General features: G+C 43.9%; 1 protein-coding gene across 1 annotated transcript in view; it reads right to left on the bottom strand.

The window, feature by feature from the left end:
• Nucleotides 1–18,534, bottom strand: part of col15a1b (collagen, type XV, alpha 1b) — a 49,865-nt gene that overhangs the window by 10,244 nt on the left and 21,087 nt on the right. Inside the window, exons 3-31 of the mRNA XM_076296015.1 lie at nt 15,444–15,991; nt 13,486–13,560; nt 13,124–13,225; nt 12,053–12,170; nt 11,747–11,784; nt 11,394–11,588; nt 11,269–11,295; nt 10,996–11,058; nt 10,714–10,809; nt 8,658–8,720; nt 8,155–8,286; nt 7,651–7,797; nt 6,910–6,963; nt 6,613–6,648; nt 5,040–5,168; nt 4,886–4,945; nt 4,638–4,673; nt 4,455–4,496; nt 3,946–4,008; nt 3,761–3,796; nt 3,331–3,414; nt 3,113–3,178; nt 2,636–2,671; nt 1,994–2,056; nt 1,740–1,829; nt 1,515–1,550; nt 1,263–1,316; nt 1,109–1,174; nt 952–1,011 (exon numbers count right to left, since the gene is read on the bottom strand). Coding sequence (XP_076152130.1) covers nt 952–1,011; nt 1,109–1,174; nt 1,263–1,316; nt 1,515–1,550; nt 1,740–1,829; nt 1,994–2,056; nt 2,636–2,671; nt 3,113–3,178; nt 3,331–3,414; nt 3,761–3,796; nt 3,946–4,008; nt 4,455–4,496; nt 4,638–4,673; nt 4,886–4,945; nt 5,040–5,168; nt 6,613–6,648; nt 6,910–6,963; nt 7,651–7,797; nt 8,155–8,286; nt 8,658–8,720; nt 10,714–10,809; nt 10,996–11,058; nt 11,269–11,295; nt 11,394–11,588; nt 11,747–11,784; nt 12,053–12,170; nt 13,124–13,225; nt 13,486–13,560; nt 15,444–15,991 — 2,615 coding nt within the window. The remainder of the gene's footprint in view (nt 1–951; nt 1,012–1,108; nt 1,175–1,262; nt 1,317–1,514; nt 1,551–1,739; nt 1,830–1,993; nt 2,057–2,635; nt 2,672–3,112; nt 3,179–3,330; nt 3,415–3,760; nt 3,797–3,945; nt 4,009–4,454; nt 4,497–4,637; nt 4,674–4,885; nt 4,946–5,039; nt 5,169–6,612; nt 6,649–6,909; nt 6,964–7,650; nt 7,798–8,154; nt 8,287–8,657; nt 8,721–10,713; nt 10,810–10,995; nt 11,059–11,268; nt 11,296–11,393; nt 11,589–11,746; nt 11,785–12,052; nt 12,171–13,123; nt 13,226–13,485; nt 13,561–15,443; nt 15,992–18,534) is intronic.

Here is an 18,534-nt window from a genome sequence, read left to right on the forward strand (position 1 = left end):
AAACAAACAATTTCAAATAATAATGATCAAACAGACAGGGAAGAGGGGCCATAATAGAACTGGTAGACCTAAAATCATGTCAAACAGCTACATTGCTCTGCATACAAATGTCCTTCAAACACTGCCAGTGTCTTTTTTGTTAGTGACATTTCATCCATATACAGTCTGTTAAAGGGAGACATGTACATACAGACATACATACAGTACATGTGTTAAAGGACCCCATAACTAGAAACACCAACAGACAATTGTCATGCAGCATGCCTAGTGGGAGCTTGTTCATGTCCTGGGTTATGGGATATGAGTTGATATTAAAGCTGCCTTTCATTTCTGTCCTGGACATCCCAATATACCACATGCCTGAAACAACAGGTCTGATTCCAGAGTTCTACTCAAGAAAGAGTGATTCTCAGGGCTACAGAAATGTTCTGCACGTTTGAATAAATTAATGAAAGACCGGTCTGAGAAAAAAAAGAAAAACTCAGACATTGACACATTTTTAGAGTAAGCATAAACGATCCTTCAACAGAGGCTCTGAAATCAGATTAGCTAACACTGTGTGGTGTAGAGTGGACAGACACTCCGCCACCCACAAAGTGGCCGCAGCAGAGGCCACTGCGGAGGCCACTGTGAGGCGGGGGTAACAGGGTGAAGAGGGGGGGGTAACAGGGTGAGGGGGGGGGGGGGGGGGGGGGTAGCACAGGCAAAGTAGGGGGCCCTGACTCCACATGCGCCACCGAGCACTAGCCGTCCAGCCCCCCAGGGGCGAGGGGAGGACCCGAGCGAGCCAACAACTTACTGGTCTTTTGCAGTGTGGTCTACGAGGGACTGGAAAGACTGTCTTTAAAATTTAGAGGATATGGTTTTAGATACGAAGAATCAGTCTACAGCAATCAGAATGAACACTGTGGCAGACTCTGAGTGCCACTTAAGAGAAATAGTTTGACTCACCCCATTAAGGCCCAGGACGCGCCCAGGCAGTCCAGGAGTTCCTGGGGGACCAGGGGGGCCCTAAACAAACAAACACAAAACAATATGCGATAAATGATCATAACATAACTCACAAACTATTTTTACAATGCTGGAAGTTCCAAAGGTTAAAACATACTGGCAGACCAACGAGGGCAACAGCATCCCCCTTTTCTCCTTTTAATCCAACCATTCCAGGACGACCCTATTAATTAGAGTTTTTCTGTCAATATACATTTCAATGCAACAGTGGGGTATATGCTCTGAAAAAAAGGAAAACAGAAAGAACTGACCGGTCGACCAGGAATCCCAAACTCGCCCTTTGGCCCAGGTGGTCCAATAGGTCCCTGTAAAAGATCATTGTTTACTTTTGTGTGTGTGTGTGTGTGTGTGCATGTGTGTGTGTGTGTATGTGTGTGTGTTTGTACATGAGCATGTGAACATGGATTTGTATGTTTCTATTTCCAGGTGTACTTGTGTACATGTGTGTAACAGTAAAACAATAGCCATGACAGATGCAGAATGTTCTCTTGTCTGTGTCTCACCATGATCCCACCTTCTCCCGGCAGGCCACGCTCACCCTGCACAGAGAGCAGCACACAGTAAGAACTTACACACACAAGCGCACACGCACACACAGTAAGCACTTACACACGCAAGCGCACACGCACACACAGTAAGCACTTACACACACACAAGCGCACACACATACACACTCACTCTCGGTCATTATAGCTTCCCTCCACCAATTTTAACATCTGCTCAAGTACCTTGATTCCCTTTGGGCCTCTGGGGCCTCTCATGCCTGTCACTAGAGAGCCATCTGCGGCGATGGTGACCCCGGGCTCCCCCTTCTCACCCTGAGACAAATTAAAAACACACTTTGGCATAACCAGAGACACCGCCGCTGGCAGGAAAAACACGACTCAAATGATTTATCCCTTGTGATATGAAGTCTGAATGCACATTTACACATTATTCATCTGAAGATAGGGGAAGGAAACAGGAGAGTATAACTTCCTACCTTCAGACCTGGGGGTCCTTGGACACCAACCAATCCAACATCCCCCTTTGGTCCCCTCGGTCCCTAAATGGGAACATTTGAAACATCTCACGATTAGATGGTCTGGAGAGATTTAACTGGGCAAAGCCAACCCTTTTCTTTCTCTGCTGTCACTCCACTAGGCAGCCACAGTCAGACTAGTCCTACTGTTGATGACCGTCAGAACTATAAGGGAGCCTTATCACATAGCACTGAATTTTAATATGGAAACATACCATTGGTCCTCCAGTGAGGCAAAAGTGAAAAGAAAAGAAATGTACTGTACATCATTTTACAGAAAACCAAACGCACATTAAGTGAGATAACACAATGATTACATATAAACAACATCTGATGAAATATTACTTCTCATTAAACTAATACGAATAGTCTGATATATGGTATACTGATGTTTTATAGGCTCCTATTCTTTGATAGTATACATTTATACAAAGGTGCCCCTTCCAATAAGCAGTGCACTGAATATTAGGTCAACATAACATGCAAAGCAAAGACAGAGAAAGAGAGAGAGATAGAGAGAGAGAGATAGAGAGAGAGAGAAGGGAAGGGAGGGATGAGAGGGGAGGGATACTGTGTATATATATATATATATATATATCTTACAGGGAATCCGGCTTTGCCAGGCAAACCCTCAGGACCCTGCAAACAAGTATACACAAAAACAGTAAACAATAAGAAGCACATTAATACCGCTGTGGACCACATACAGTATACAGATGTAGTGTGATTGTGGTGTGGTGTGATTCTGCCTCATGTCAAACCAAGAAAATAATGTTTGTAACAACCAAGAGAAAGAGGCAATGTACGTTAAGAAACTAAATATACAAATAATAAAACAAATGGAGTCCACACATATTGTAGCCTATTAGATAAGATACTATTAACATTTACAACATTAACGAATGGAAACATCCTTGAAGCTCTTAGAAGCAGAATAATTTGAGTAGATATGAGCACATTTGGTTCTGAGGTAAAACACCCATTCAGCCTCAGGGCTCAAAGCTCATAGTGGATAAAAAGCTAAAGCACATGGATTGATCTAGCCTTGGCTTTACTTCACTTTAGAAGACTACTGTTTACCCTGGGCCCTGGGGGTCCGCGGATCTCTGAGATGTTAAATATGCCCTCTGTGTCGTTTAGCAGGAGCTGGGGATGAACCAGATGTTGAAGTGAGACATTTTATAGTATTTACATTGGATTAGCATATGCAATTTTTTAAGATCCAATGATCTATACAATCTATGATCAATGATCCAATGATTTCCAAAACGCTACCCTGTGCTCGTCTGCTGACTTACGTCCTGAAGGCTGATGGTCGGCCCTGGAGGGCCAGGGAGCCCTGGAGGACCCGTGAAACTCTGTCCATCTTGGCCTGGTTCCCCCTGGACAAGACACATTACATTCACACTGCATTAAACACTATTCTCTGCAGTGAGTTCACTAATGGACAATCACAGCTTATCGTCCATGGCCGAAACACTCTGATCATGGCAAGGATATTACCATAGACAATAAACTGATTCATAGAAGCAAAGCAGTGATGCATATTATGGGATGTATGGTATGCAACCAACAGTTCAATTTACTTTAAGTGCTCAGATACTGTACAGTATGTGCATGCAGCTTGTCACACTGACTGACACTGCCCTTATTTACAGGAGGTAAGAAACAATCTCAATGGGACTGCAGAGCTTTTTTGTCTGAAGAAGAGGTCATTCAACTGTATACCTTTGGTCCTGGGCTTCCTTTATCTCCTTTAACCCCCTGATGAAAAGCAAGAAACAGGACAATTGCTTATTCACATTGGTAAATGTCAACGACAACACAACAGCTGATTCTTACTGTGTAAGAATGTTTCACTCAATGTTGGCATATCACCTGTTGGTACCAAACCATAAGGAAGTCAAACTGACCCGCATGCCGGGAAGGCCAGCTACCCCAGGCTCGCCATCTGGACCTGGTGCTCCGCGATCTCCCTGCATACACGTGAACAGAACGTTTTACAGATCATGTTGGGAGAAAATTGTAACACAAATATTGTAGTTATCTGATCTGACAGTCAGCTCTGATTAAGTTTATAGATGTTTATTACGATACTTGGCACAAGCACTCAGAAAGTCTTCACAGAGGCCATTGGGCAATAGGTCTGTATATGCAGGCGCAAGACAGGGGGCAAGGGTAGTCAAGACACCAACACATCAGGAAAATCACACTGGGCTTCAATCATAAACACACTGACTCTGCTAACAGAAAATATATAGATGTTAATATTAACTAATACTACAGGGCAGAATTCAGATATTTAGCCCTCACCCTGCCATTTGCACTGCATTATAGACTTAACTATGGCATTTCACACATATACAGCATACTCTCACTAAATACCAACATATTTCTTCAAAATGTAGCTGGAGAAACTAACCTTTATAGACAAACCAGGTGGTCCAACTGGCCCAGGTAGACCCTGTGAAACAGACACAAAGAGAGGAGGTTGGGGTGGGGTGGGGTGGGGGGGGGGGGGGGGGGGGTTAGGCTTTAAGAAGCTCCTCTAGCTATCTGTTGAAATGTTTTATATTGCATCATGCATGGATATCAGATGTCATACCTGTGGCCCTGGAGGACCTGCAAGACCAGGATGACCCTGGGGAGAAACACAAGAATATCAGAAAAGTATGCCCATGTGTACAAATATGGTTCTCTTTCAGTCGAATTTACTCAACATTAACCAATGGGAAGTTCACCTTCAGTGATGTCATCGACCTGAACTAGCCTATCACTCTTCGATGATACAGTTGTGAATATTACACTCTATACTCTGTACTGCATTCAGGTGTGGTAGTAGTATTTGTTTACCTGGGGTCCCCTCAAAACTCCTTTGCCAAGGAAGCCTCCATTTGCTGAACCTTCCAGATCCTACAAACGCATTTCAATTATTAATCTCAACCAGATGAAAACCAGATACAACTTGCTGGTCGTCAATATAAGGCACAAAACACAGACACCATACCTCAAGTGAAAAGCCACTTCCTGAGGGTCCGGGGGGACCAGGTGGACCTGGGGGACCCTGTGGGCCGGTAGCTCCTATTGGCCCAATTGGCCCTGGTGAGCCAGTTGCACCAGATTCACCAGGGTCACCCTGGAAGGAAAAACAGGTCATGATGGTTTGGCCAGACTGTGTTCTATGAATCTCTAAAGGTTAGCCTATCTGTGGTGTGTTATCTGTGTGATCAGTGACAGTGAGTAACCTGGAGTGGGCCCTACCTGTGTGATTAATAAGGACCGTCGCGCTAGTGAAAATGGATCATTACTTAGATAAAAGACCTTGGGCATGTACTCTTTGGGCATCTGCATTCTTTAGTCTAGTAGGGCTTATAATGGAGGCACTCAAATGAATTTCTTTGTGAGACAAAAGCTAAAGAGAACAAACCACTCTTACATCCTAATCATAGAATCCCAGTATACACAAGAGATTCAATGAACTGCACAGCTCACAAAATGTCCAATAAACCAGAGGTTCTTAAATATTTTGTTTCCAAGGACCCCTTGTATGGGAGAACATTTTCCAAGGACCTTCTTATAATCGTTAGGCTGGTGAAAGCCAGACTACATAAGATCAAACATTTTCTATTTTCATTTTTTAAAGGTGCCATGTGTAAGAATTGAGGTAAAAATATCCAACCTGAATTATACCAACCTGAATTATACCAACCTGAATTAACATGCTAAATTACTAGCCACAGCCCGACAGGTGTCACAATACCAGTTTCGGCCATGGGAGGCGGTATGCGGGCAACATAACCGCCAGCCAAACTGCAATACAAGTGTCTCGGTTGTTACTCTAGGGTAGACCAACTCACTTACTGGAGGTATACTGCCCCATCTTTTATGGAATGTGGAGATTGAATCGATTTTTTGGCGGACATTACACATGGCACCTTTAAAGTTCTGGCCAGGTTCACTATGCCGTGTTTTCTGGCAGATGTATAACTTGTTCTTTGGTCAAGTTTGGATTTTGCATCACTTGACGGCGTGACTGACTCAAACATTTTTCCACGTTTTTCCTGGAACCTGTGTGATTAATCAATGTCAACAGCATTTCACTTCATGCTCCGTCTCAGCCATTTCAATACTTTTGTCTTAAGATACATATTGGCAAGATGTATGTGGTCAAGGGAGAAACTTAAATTCAAGCAGATATTGTGGAGCCATCCAGGGAAAAAGCTGAATAGTACAGCTGAATATCATCCCCAGGAGATTATCAGAGCAATGGGAACAGATGATCTTAGGAAGTGATGTAAATAGCAAATAGTTTCAACTTGGACCCCTCCTATTTCTTTCCGTTGTGACCACTGTGAAATTCCTACCCTGGGTCCAAGTACTGATTCCTGAGGTACACCAGTGTAGAGCTGCATGTTGTAATTTATGGACTCACAAACGATATGAGATATGTATTAGTTATAATCTAATATTTTTTAAAGAAATCATGGAAGCAATGATGAAAACCTGTAATTAAGGTAGCGTAGAAACTATTCCAGAAAGTATCAACCTGCAAAACCTGAAAAAATAGGTGTGATCTTTACCTTTGATCCAGGAAGTCCTGGCAATCCTTGATCTCCCTAGAAAATAAAGAACAATATACTGTACTTCTAATCTTTGAATAGCATTCAGTTGTTGTCAACATTCCTCTTCCAGATAGAACATACCACAAATGTTAGTTCATAGAATGAACACACACATACAAACACACACACACACACACACACACACACACACACACACACACACACACACACACACACACAATATGCCTTTAAAATGTGTTAATATTTGTCAAGTCAAGAAAGAAAAGGTTCCACTGCAGAAAGAGTTAATTTTACCTTTAGCCCTTTAGGACCACGTGGGCCAGGGAAGCCATCATAACCAGCAGTGCCCTGTAATACCCAGAAACAAATCTTTCAAAGACTAAAAAGGCTGTGTATCCTCTGATACATACTTGCTATTTAGTAACAAAGACAGGCCTTGTGAATGGTGTTAGTGAAAGCAAAGACCTCAGATGTTGAAAAAGACAGATTTTCTCCAACAGTTCATGTTCAGCAAAAAAGCAAAGTTTTAGTTTGATGCTTGGTATTTTAAATATATGTGTTAAATGTAATGTATACATAGCACACTAAATAATACATGGGCCCCCCAATAACTAACTCAATAACATTTCATTTTATATTAAACTACATACATGAGATAAGCTCATTTGAGATGTCCATATAAGTCCACAAAACCTCAAGAAAATAAAAAAACTAAAATATTTTCTTGATCTGCTAATATGTGAGCATTGAAGACCTTTGTCATGTACTTTGTATTTGTTGAATCTTTAGTCTAGTCTAGGTTTAAATTTGAGGCACTCATGAACGTCTTTGCAAGACAAAAGCTAAAATGAACAAACCACCCTTACATCTCAATAAAGAGTTAATGAACTGCACTGCACACAAAATGTCAAATAAACAACCCACTAATCCCCGCACATACAGCCAGAAGCACGCGCAGCTGGGTTGAGAGCAGTCAGAGCATGTTAACAATGTTGGAGATAAATGCTGTCTTTTTTTTTAGGCTGGCTTAATGACCTTAGAGAGCCAGGGTGATACCTCTCCTGAATCAAACCCAGAACCAAACCCGGAACCAAATCCGGAACCAAAGCCAGACGAGAACCCTGAGCCGAACCCAGAATCTGACCCAGAGCCACTAAACCACTCCTCCTCAAACACCAGGCTCTAGGGTCACACCGGGCAGGTAGGGGAAGAGGAGAGGAGGACACAGTCATTAAAACCTCTATGGTATTATCTATATATTCAGGCTAGCTACATTTTCAGGAAATCTTGCAACCCTTGCAGTTAAAATTACATTCATTGGTTATGGTCATACAGTGAATAACTAGTGGTTATGGATCTTGGTCTTTAAAAATTAATCTGCAGTTTTTGAAGTTATAGTAAGGCAGAACTCCCCTACTTTCAAACTTTAGCAGTAGCAAAGATAGAAAATAATTCCCTGCAGTAGGCTACTCCAGGGCACTCTGCCAGGATGACCTTCAGCCAAGCACCCTGATCTGTCCATGAGGCAGAATTACTTACCGGCTTACCCATGGGCCCTTCCTTTCCAGGAAGGCCAGGTGGCCCAGGCAGAAGGCTTTCAGATGGGGTGAATGGGCCACGGGTGCCTGGGGGACCTGGAGGGCCTGGTGGGCCAGGAGGCCCAGGTGGACCCTGAGTAAGGAGGAAAGAGAAGTAAGAGATTACGCAGTTCATAGGTAAGCATGTTTCAAAACTCTGTATTCTACAGAAAGCATACTATTGACACAACTGTTTTATTGTTGTTGTTTTTTCCATAACATTTTTACAAACACAGTAATATGTCAGAATAACAGTTGAATCAACCGTGCCTCTAAATATTCATTATTATAAAGATATTTAAAATATGTTATGGTCTAGCCTATACTGATATCGCACAGAATTCTACTGAATATTATGAAAAAGGAGAGCTCTAGGAGCTAGATAGGTGAGCTAATTGGACTCCCCCTGCAGGACGCATACAGCATATGAACATTAACAGCCTCTCATCTCATTTTGAAACTCACTCGGATGATTTCTGTATCACTGTCGAAGTCTCCAAACCCAGAGCCATATGCATCAATGGCATCCTGTAAAACACAAAACGCATTCTTCACGCTGAAACAACACATTGGACTTCTCTCCAAATTCTGCACACAGTATCTGCGTAATCAAGTTTTGAGCTTGTCTTATCAGGTGCATTAGAGTGCTCACGACTCGGGCCAATATGGACATGAATGGGATGTTTATAGGTTATAGCCATGGGCGTAGATTTGCGTGGGGTCTGAAGGACGTGTCCACACCAATATCAAATAATGATTGAAATGTCCCCATCAATATTCAGGTTGAAACGGGGAAAAAAGCGCCATATACTGTACACAAAAGGTTAAATAATTTCCCACTTCAGTACCGCCAACCAAAAATACGTCTGTTTTTTGATTGGATTAGCTCCCTGTAGCCTATGCTGTCGATTAGACGTTTTTGGCACACTTGGCTGCAAAGATCTTAGGCCTAGCTCTCTTTGCTTGGCTGTTGATTCGAGGATGTCGGGAAAGAAAAGAAAGGTGGGGGACATCAGAAGCTATTTCAAGAAACAAAGTGTAGGCCTAAGTCATAATATTATGCGCTAGTTCAAGGCATAGAAATGCCAGACACATTTAGTTGACAGTGCTATATGTGTATAGCCTAGATCTATTAAATTAACGTTGGAATTAACCAAATACCAGCTAGTTCAGCTATATCTCACTAGCAGATTTGTGTACTATGACATTAACTATGTCATTAAAGCGTTCAAACAGGTATAATAAGGGGGCAGATTCCAAAAATAATTCAGTGGAAATGCATGGATTCCAGTTGCTTCTACTGGAAACAACCGGAATCCATGCATTTCCACAGAATTATTTTTGGAATCTGATCCCTTATCATACCTGTTCATTCGTACTCGTCGCTCGACTTATCATGACTAAATTCAAGATGGCGGCGAACGGTAAACTTCATGAAGGTACTGTCTGTATAAATCATCTTGTAAATAAACTACCAATGCTTTTTCAAAGTTCTCAATGTCTCATTTTAAATGTCAAGGCCCTCGGAAGTCTACCAATGACGTATGGAGCTACTTTGAGCCTCGTAAATGGTGTAAAACAGTAATTTATTTGCATGGCTAGGCCGATGCCCGAGGCACCCTCATTGAAAAACTGTTGGTAGCATCGGCTAACTAGCGCCAGATTTCTAAGTGCAGGGGACAGGTCGAAATGAGCTATGAGACATACGTTCACACTCGGTATCATGTTTCATCACACTTTAGGACAATATCACACCGGAATTCTCCTTTAAGAAGCTTCCTAAGGGACACTTCGGGGAATACACTTAGGAACATAAACAACTTTGGTAAGATGTATCTTTTGAGTCTTCTTAACGCTCTAAGAGTGAGCATTATCAGGGAACCGGCCCTTGGTTGCCCCTCTAGCATTTGGTCCCTGGGGGCCACCCTCCCAAAACTGGGTTGACCAAAAGCCAGTATCGCAGAATAACTCAACAACCATTGTGCCCAAGATTACAGAGTTTTTGAATGTTTGTCTCAAAGGGGTGTTTCAACCCAGCCCAATACAACATCTACCTAGTGAAAGATGACAAAGCAAAAACGTGGTGCTGATATTGCCATTATCTTGTGACGTATACTTTGTCTTTTGTTGTAGACTTGCCTTAGTGAAGTCAGGTACACACACACAGGTACACACACACAGGTACGTACACACACACACACACACACACACACACACACACACACACACACACGCACGCACACTGTGTTTGATGTTGTATTTCATTGATGAGCAATCAAGTAACCAAGGAGAGAGGATATGAGACTGTAAGATGTTTGTGTGGGTCTGTGGGAGAGCCTTGGATAGTGTGAGTTGTGGTTTAAGAGGAGTTGCAGTAGAGGGTTATGGAAAAGACTTGGGATGTGTGCATGCTTTATTTTCTTCTCTTAGCAGGAGGCAACACCATGCTGCGATCATATCACGTTCTGCTATATGATACATCTAGTTTCGGATTGACATAGATAACAAGATGGTTACTGACCGGATATTGAGATGTCCTGGTAAGCACTGGTTGACCGGGGGGTCCTGGTGGCCCGGGTGGCCCGGGTGGTCCATACAAACCCACACCACGATCACCCTACAAAAGTGAGGGAGCCACACGCCCAAATCATTACCACCTCACAACAAATGTAACTGCCATTTTCTCTAACCCTCATCAGCGCCAGAGAGTAAAACTGGCAAACAGCTGTTCCTCTGAGTTCCTAATGTGAAGTGAAGTTGCACCAGAGCCCCATTTTAACTTCATTCCCAGCGAGAGTCTCACCTTGTCCCCCTTGGCTCCGACTTCCCCAGGTAATCCTGGAAACCCGGCTGGTCCCCTCAGGCCCTGCAGGAGAGAAAGAGAGAGGCCCTGCATCACTGACATCACTGACTCCTAAATGAGGCTGGTCGTGGTGGAGCAGTAAACAGCATTCTCTGTGAGTGCCTGCCTGTGATGCTGTTGTGATGTTGTAATGATCAAAGATTGATTGGTCTAAAGGCAAAGCCAAACCAAGCACATAATCTCATATGGGTCTAGGCATATGCAGCTACTCACCGGCAATCCATCTTGTCCTTTGCGACCCTGAAGGACAGAGATGGGTAACAAATATAAATGGTTTATTTATAAGACAGATTATATTTTCCAAATCATTGTTCTGCTCACTGTTCTGAGACACCTACAGGCAATCCATCCCTCCCAGGCTTTCCCGATGGTCCCGGGACTCCAGCTGGGCCTTGGGGTCCTCTTGGTCCAGGCTGCTGCGGTGATGCTCCTGCTCTTGGGGCGCTGGTAGGGCCAGGAGGCCCAGGAGCACCAGGACGGCCAGGAGGACCTGGGTCCCCACGCTCCCCTTTGGGTCCTTGGCCAATTGGGCCCTGGCGCAAAACATATGTACAATGAAAGTAGAGTCAGAAGAAATATAGTTTAGGAATTACACTTTGATAAGGATTGTAGGAGGTACCCCAGAGCTAATGTTTAAATATGACATGGGTTATGGTGTACTGTATGACAATAATATCTTAATTTGACTTACATCACCTGACCGTTCTCCAAGTTCTTCAGCATCATGCCCTGTAACCAGAGAAAGTTAACACATTAAACCAATGAGGTTTATGCTAACTTCATGCTAACAGGCATAAATTCCATGTCTGCATATGCAAGGCTTTTATCATTAAATAATAGTGAAATCAAAGTTGTTAAGTTGATATGGACTGTAATCATTTTTTAATAATTTAATGTCCAGGCAGCTCTGTTAATGACTATTAGTGATACTGACTACTGACACTGTCACTAGGGATGCAACAATGATGCTACAGATACTAGTGCTTACAGACATCACCTCTCAGGAGCACCTCCTGTGTGGGGTAGGTCTCCTCTGTGGGGACGAGGTGGCCAGACAGCTCATCGTCCTCCACTGTTGGGGCCACTGTTGGAGGGGCCAGCACAGGCGCTTGTGTCTACAGGACACAGAATAGATTTAAGATTCAAAATTCAACATCCACTCTGTTGTCCCACAATGCAGGACATTTTGCCTTAGGCTTCCACCCACGCTGTGTTCATACAGAAAAGTATCCTACATAACATAAAACATAAAATACAGAGTGACACAGCTAAAAAACACATATAACAATGAACATAATCATAAAAACATACACTTAAAAACAAAAACACTTGTTAGATAAATAAAACCTATAATGCTGAAAAAAGCACAAAGACGAACTACAACTGGAAAAAAGTGAATTATCAATACATTTGTGAAATAAATCTCTTGCTGTCTTTCTGTCTTTCTTTGGTGGTCTTTGCTGGGCTGATACATGCTATCACAGTCACCATATGGAGAAAGGAACACACAAAATGACTGCAAATGCATTTCAGACAGTAGTACTTAATACAGAGACCACTGAGAATTAACAAGATTGACTGCTACTCAGAAATGTTCTCTCAAAAACAGAAAGAAAACACATAATGCCTCAGGATGAGGTAAGACTTGATGGAAATAACAAGGACACAAATACTGTAGGGATATCAAGGGGGGAAATTAAACATCTGCATCTCCTCTACAGCTTTTACATCCAGAAGAGAATCTTGGGTCACAGAATTTTGAGAAATGATCAGCAGAGGTAGTTCAAGACAAAAACATCAAACACAAAACAAGGCTCTGAGACACTGGATGTCTGCACTGAATACAAATCCTGAAATCTGGATGTTTACAGATCAGTGTGCTGCGTGCATCCAAACAAGACCACACGAGGAAGAAAGCTCCTGGACCATTCTTAGTGACAATGAAGCAAAAGATGCAAACAACTGAAGTTTTAAAAAAAGGTATAGTGTTGTATTACTCATTCATTACGCAATCACATTCCCATGATGGGACAGCTGACACCATCCACATAGTAGCCTATGCTCTCACCATGGAGGAAGTGTGCTTCTGCTCCTCTTCCACTCTCTTCAGCATTTCTTCTTCACCCTCTCTGTCGTCAAGACCATCAAAACCACTGCCATCACCAGACACCTATACACACACACACACACACACACACCACACACACAAAGAGAAAGAGAGACAGAGAAAGAGAGAGAGAAAGAGAGAGAGAGGGAGAGAAAGAACACACTCTGTAGACCCATAGGGAATCATCTTTGGTGACCCTTGAACAGTTTGCTCAGTTCACCACTAAGAGGAGCACTTTTCCCACACACGTCATTTACTCAGACACCACAATGCATTTCCCTGCAGATGTGTGTGTGTGTGTGTGTGTGTGTGTGTGTACATACATAAGGGTCGTCGTCCTCACACTGCTCCTCTACTGCTCGGGGGTCCGGCTTAATCACCAGCTGCTGGATGGAGCCCTGGGAATAGACAGGAGACATTCATGACATGAAGGGCAACTGATTGACGCATGTCTCTCTCAGTTTATAGTACTTGCACACCAGTGCGGCATACTGCTTTATTATGTGACAGAACGAGATGATAACTTCCTTACTTCCCATTATTATTAGACCTTCATGGATTACTGGTGACTACATAACCTGCTGCTACACTGCCAACCCTGTTCTTCCGGTCCCCTTGGGGATCAATAAAGTATCTATCTATCTATCTATCTATCTATCTATCTATCTATCTATCTATCTATCTATCGATCTGGTCTGATTTTTCTTAATTAATGATGAAAGACTACAAATCCTCTCTTTTGTGTGCTAAATGGATCATTTTCTAATAACATCAAGCGACCCAAACTCCAAAAGTAGCACTAAGGACAACTGTGGGCCAGTGGAGATTAGGGGATAAGTCTTTAAAGGAATGTCGGAGTGAGACCTGCATGCTGTCGCCACTTTCGCCAGCAAGAATGACACAAAGAGAGAGAGATTAGAGAGGGAGGGAGAGCGAGAGAGATTTGATTAATGCAAGGTTTTTTTTTTGTGAAAACATGTTGTTACAACAGGACAGGATCAACTCTGGGCCTCTGTGGAATCAGTAGGACTCCAACTCTGATTGTGTTGAAACTCACAACAATGCTGACACCTTCTGAAAGAAGTTGTGGGAAAGAAGGACATTTTCAGAAATTACTGAATGTTCACTTCAGCTCTGTGCATGACGCTGAGATGCCCTGCTCTGTGCCTCTCTCACAAGGCCAGCGCTCTGGACTTGGATTGGCTGGCTCATTCCTACAGTCACAACCAGGGAGTCCACAGAGTCTCACACAAAGAACAGCGGTCTGCCACTGATGTAACCAAGACGATGACCTTTCAGAAGTGCAATTCACATGTGCACACACACACACACACACACATATACACACACACCGCGCACGCACACACACACACACACACACACACACACACACACACACGCACTTTCCCCTGGAAGTGGATATTCATGCCGCCACAAAAAAACAGAACAATGACCTCCTCTCTCCGCAATAACGTGCTAAATGGCAGGGGAATTCGCACCAGTCACTTCCCAGTGCGACGAAGAAACGGGAGGATGAGAGAGGCGTGTGGAAATGAGATTACAGTCTATAAACAGGTCTGGCTGTTATCTCTGGTCTCAGGAGAAAGAAGCGCTGTGTCAGATAAGAGGAGAATCTTCAGACACATTAGAGAGAGATACGTGAGTGTTGAGCAAAATAGACCATGGCTCCTTTTTCCTCTCTGTCTCTCACTCTCTCTGTCCCTCTCTCTCTCTCTCACTCTCTCATACACATGTACACAAACACACACACACACACACACACACACAGACACACACACACACACACACACACACACACACGCACACAAACACACACACACACACACACACACACAAACACAAACACACGTTTTAAGTTTTCTGTCTTTCTGTCTTTTGTCTGTCTTTTGTCTGCCTCTCTTTCTCTCTCTCAAGTCTTTATGTCTTCTAAATATCATAAAACATGTTGTTTATCCAATATGCCAATCTCCCGCCTTTCAACACCCACCTTATGCTCATGCTGACCCAGACTGTCATAACCCAAACAGCCTGATGTCTGAACTCATAGCAGCACACACTGAAAGCTGAAACAAACTGATTGGGTGTTTCATGATCTTTGGGAAACAAATGTACCAGTGAAGTACTCCTGCTTTGTTATAAAACAAAACAAGTCAGTCTCCTACGGACTCAACACAGTCTCCAAAAGAATATACCTGAAACAAAGACACACACACACCTACACACACATACGTACATATTACGGTAAGTTTGAATCACTTACCATAAACTTCTCCAGGCCTGTGCTGCCAGCGTTGCCCACAAAGATGCCGGAGCTGGGCTCAAAGCGGAGCGGCTCTGGGCCCCGGTGGAAGGTGGCCACGTGGAACTCCTCGCAGTCCATGTAGAGGCGCACCTCTTGGTCCTGCACGGTCAGCGTGAATCGCGTCCACTTGTAGAACATGTCGGGCACTTTGAAGGATGCCACCTGCTGTGTGTGGGAGGCCCCCAGGTCGCTGTAGTAGAGCACGATACTCTGGGTCTTGTCCTCCACTGGGGTGAGGCCCAAGCCCAGCTGCACCACGCGCTGCTGGGCATCGGTGATGGCAAACAGCACGCCGCCACGGGCATTGGTGGCATTGATGGTGACAATGATGGCAAAGTCCCGGAAGAAAGAGTCCGGCACAAAGGTTTTGGTCAGGCGGCCGATGTTCGCGTCGGGCCCAAAGTTGTAGGCGGGGTGGCCCTCGTAGCCAGAGATGAAGGAGACAGATGGAGGGAGAGGCACACCAATCAGTTCAGTCAGGTCCAGGTGAGACTTGGAGCCTCGCTCTGAGGGAGAGGAGAGGAGAGGAGAGGAGAGGAGAGGAGAGGAGAGGAGAGGAGAGGAGAGGGCAGAGTCATGTCAGGTGGGCTGCTTGGAATTCTCTGCTCTCGCCAGCACTCTAGTCTAGCATCTGAGTCTCTCAGGTGCTTATTAGTATAAGGTGCTACTGAGAGGACTGCACTGCAGAAGTCCTGTCAGGCCTGTGAGGCTATTTACTCCAATAAAGAAGACACAGTCTGCAGAGGAGGAACAAGAGAAGAGAGGAAAATGATAAAGTGGACATGATATTATATTATACACTATGGTATAGTGGGACTCTGTTTATAACACTGCTATTTGAAACTCCTTTTGTAAAACAAATTCATCAAAAATGTATTTGTGAATATCTATGAACACGAGGCTTCTCAACCTGATCATATACCTCTTTCCTCTGACAGGCTAACCATCATACAACTTCACTAAATGTGATCACAGCCCCTCCTGAGGCCTCATTATCCAGGCCAGCCAACACTGCCCGCTGTCCAGGACAGCTCATATAGTCCGTGTCAGGGGACAGGAGACTCGTCCTGTCAGGCCGTGGAGCCTCTGCATTCCTCCGTGGCCTCAGACACACTCCTACACAATTCCCTGACACGCCGCTGCCCACAGAGGCCCTGAATGTCACCCAGTACAATAAAAGTCACATTCTCCTGCGCATGCTGCTCATCTCCTGTGGAGACCAACATCACCCCATAGCATCACCCGCACATTCCGCAGGATCAACACATAAAATACTCCTGCTTTTCTTTCCAACAAAAAGGCTGAGAACAGACAGAGCTTCCCTCCCCTGTTGTTATGTTTTGATCAAGCTGGTTAAGGAATTCAGTTACCGTATAATGCTCAAATGCAGGCATCATGATATACAGGTGATCTTAGGCCTAGAGAGTCTCATTAACATGGGGGTTCACACAGTTCAACAGGGCAGATCAACAGTGCACAGAGTTCCTGTTTTCCCCTCTGGACGCTCAAACTGACTGCACCCCAGTGCAAATCACAACATTTCACATCTTAACTGCATTGAATGGTTGCACAAGCAACCATTTCTGCTTGATATAGTTTAGTAAAACCTCTCTGTTATTGAGAGTCACACAAGAGGTCAACTGCAGCGTTGTTAATGGGAGTGCTGGTCTGGCGGCCGGCAGGTGAGGAGGCTGTTGTGACCACAAGGGAGGGCATGTTGACTGCACTCGACTCGCTTTGCCTTGGAGCAGTGCAGCACCCCAGGCTTACTTACAGCTTTAATCACAGCCCGCAACAGCTCTCAAGCCCTCAGGCTCATTAACCTAACAAGTCAAGGCAAGGCTGGCCCAAGGTGGTGTGTGGGCAATTATTCGAAGTGCAGACAAACAGACACAGACAGACAGACACCCCAGGTAACTCAGTGGATATATGAAAAGTGTTCAAAGCCAAGAATAGAAAGAAAGGAAAAACTACTAGTTAAATTTCTTTTGTTGAGGTAGCACATTGTTTGGTCAAAAAGCAAAACAGACATGCTCTAAATATTTCAATTTGTTATCCAGGCTCAACCGTGAACTAATAAAAAAAATACAATCCAGCTGAAAACCACATTTCTTCTATAAAAGTGATCTGTTGTATGACTGAACACATCTGTAACACCAGGGACAAGACAATAACAAAGAACAAACAGTCTTAAGATGTAAAACACTACTCCGAATGTGTAGTGTTGATCATACCAACATTAAATGTGTTAAGTATGGAGGTATGCAGAGAAGCATGTTCAGCATCATCCTTTTCTCCAAAACACAACAAAGAGCCACCCTGCACGACTCACACAGTGACCCTAATTTCGCCCAAGCTCCAGGACGACTGCCATTCTAATCCTATTATTATAATATCATGTGATATGGATTTGCAAATCCCAGTGCTGGCTACCTTCCCCATTTGCTTTCAGGGAATCAGGGGTGTCATGACACAGTCTGGCGTGGCACTGAATGATGACCTGCCTCAATTAGAGCCCAATTTTGTCCAGTGGGACATTGTGCTCTTTGCATAAATGGGCACTTAATCTCAGACATGATCCTACTGTGGGACTTGGCTCCATGCTGCAGCCACTTGGTTTATAGAATTCTTCCAAAGGAGCTTACGTGACCATAACCATATCTAATGCCAAAGTGTTAATGGGCAAGGCTTACTTTACTCACTCACTCACTCACTACACAGGAACACACAGAAAACTCTTTCCAACAGAGGCATTTCAGCTAGTTTCTTCCTTCCAGTAAAAACAATAAGCATATAATCTAAATGAGCCAAACCATAACAAGCCTGTTTTGAATTGAAATACAAAACTAGCAGATAGATAGTGCTCTCTTTTCTCTATCTCTGCTCTCATAACAAACTCACCACTCTTCCACAGTTTTAGTGCTCTCTTCCTAGCTCTGGGCTTGTCAAACTCACCACTCTTCCACAGTTTTAGTGCTCTCCTCCTAGCTCTGGGCTTGCTGCTGGTTGTTTCCTCAGGGGGGGTTGGTACGGTGGTCAGTATGTCCCC

This window comes from Alosa pseudoharengus, unplaced genomic scaffold, assembly GCF_046254945.1.
Source record: "Alosa pseudoharengus isolate Yale_2024_CS ecotype anadromous, Long Island Sound unplaced genomic scaffold, YU_APseudo_1.1 YU_APseudo_1.1_scf_2, whole genome shotgun sequence".
Lineage (NCBI taxonomy): Eukaryota > Metazoa > Chordata > Actinopteri > Clupeiformes > Clupeidae > Alosa > Alosa pseudoharengus.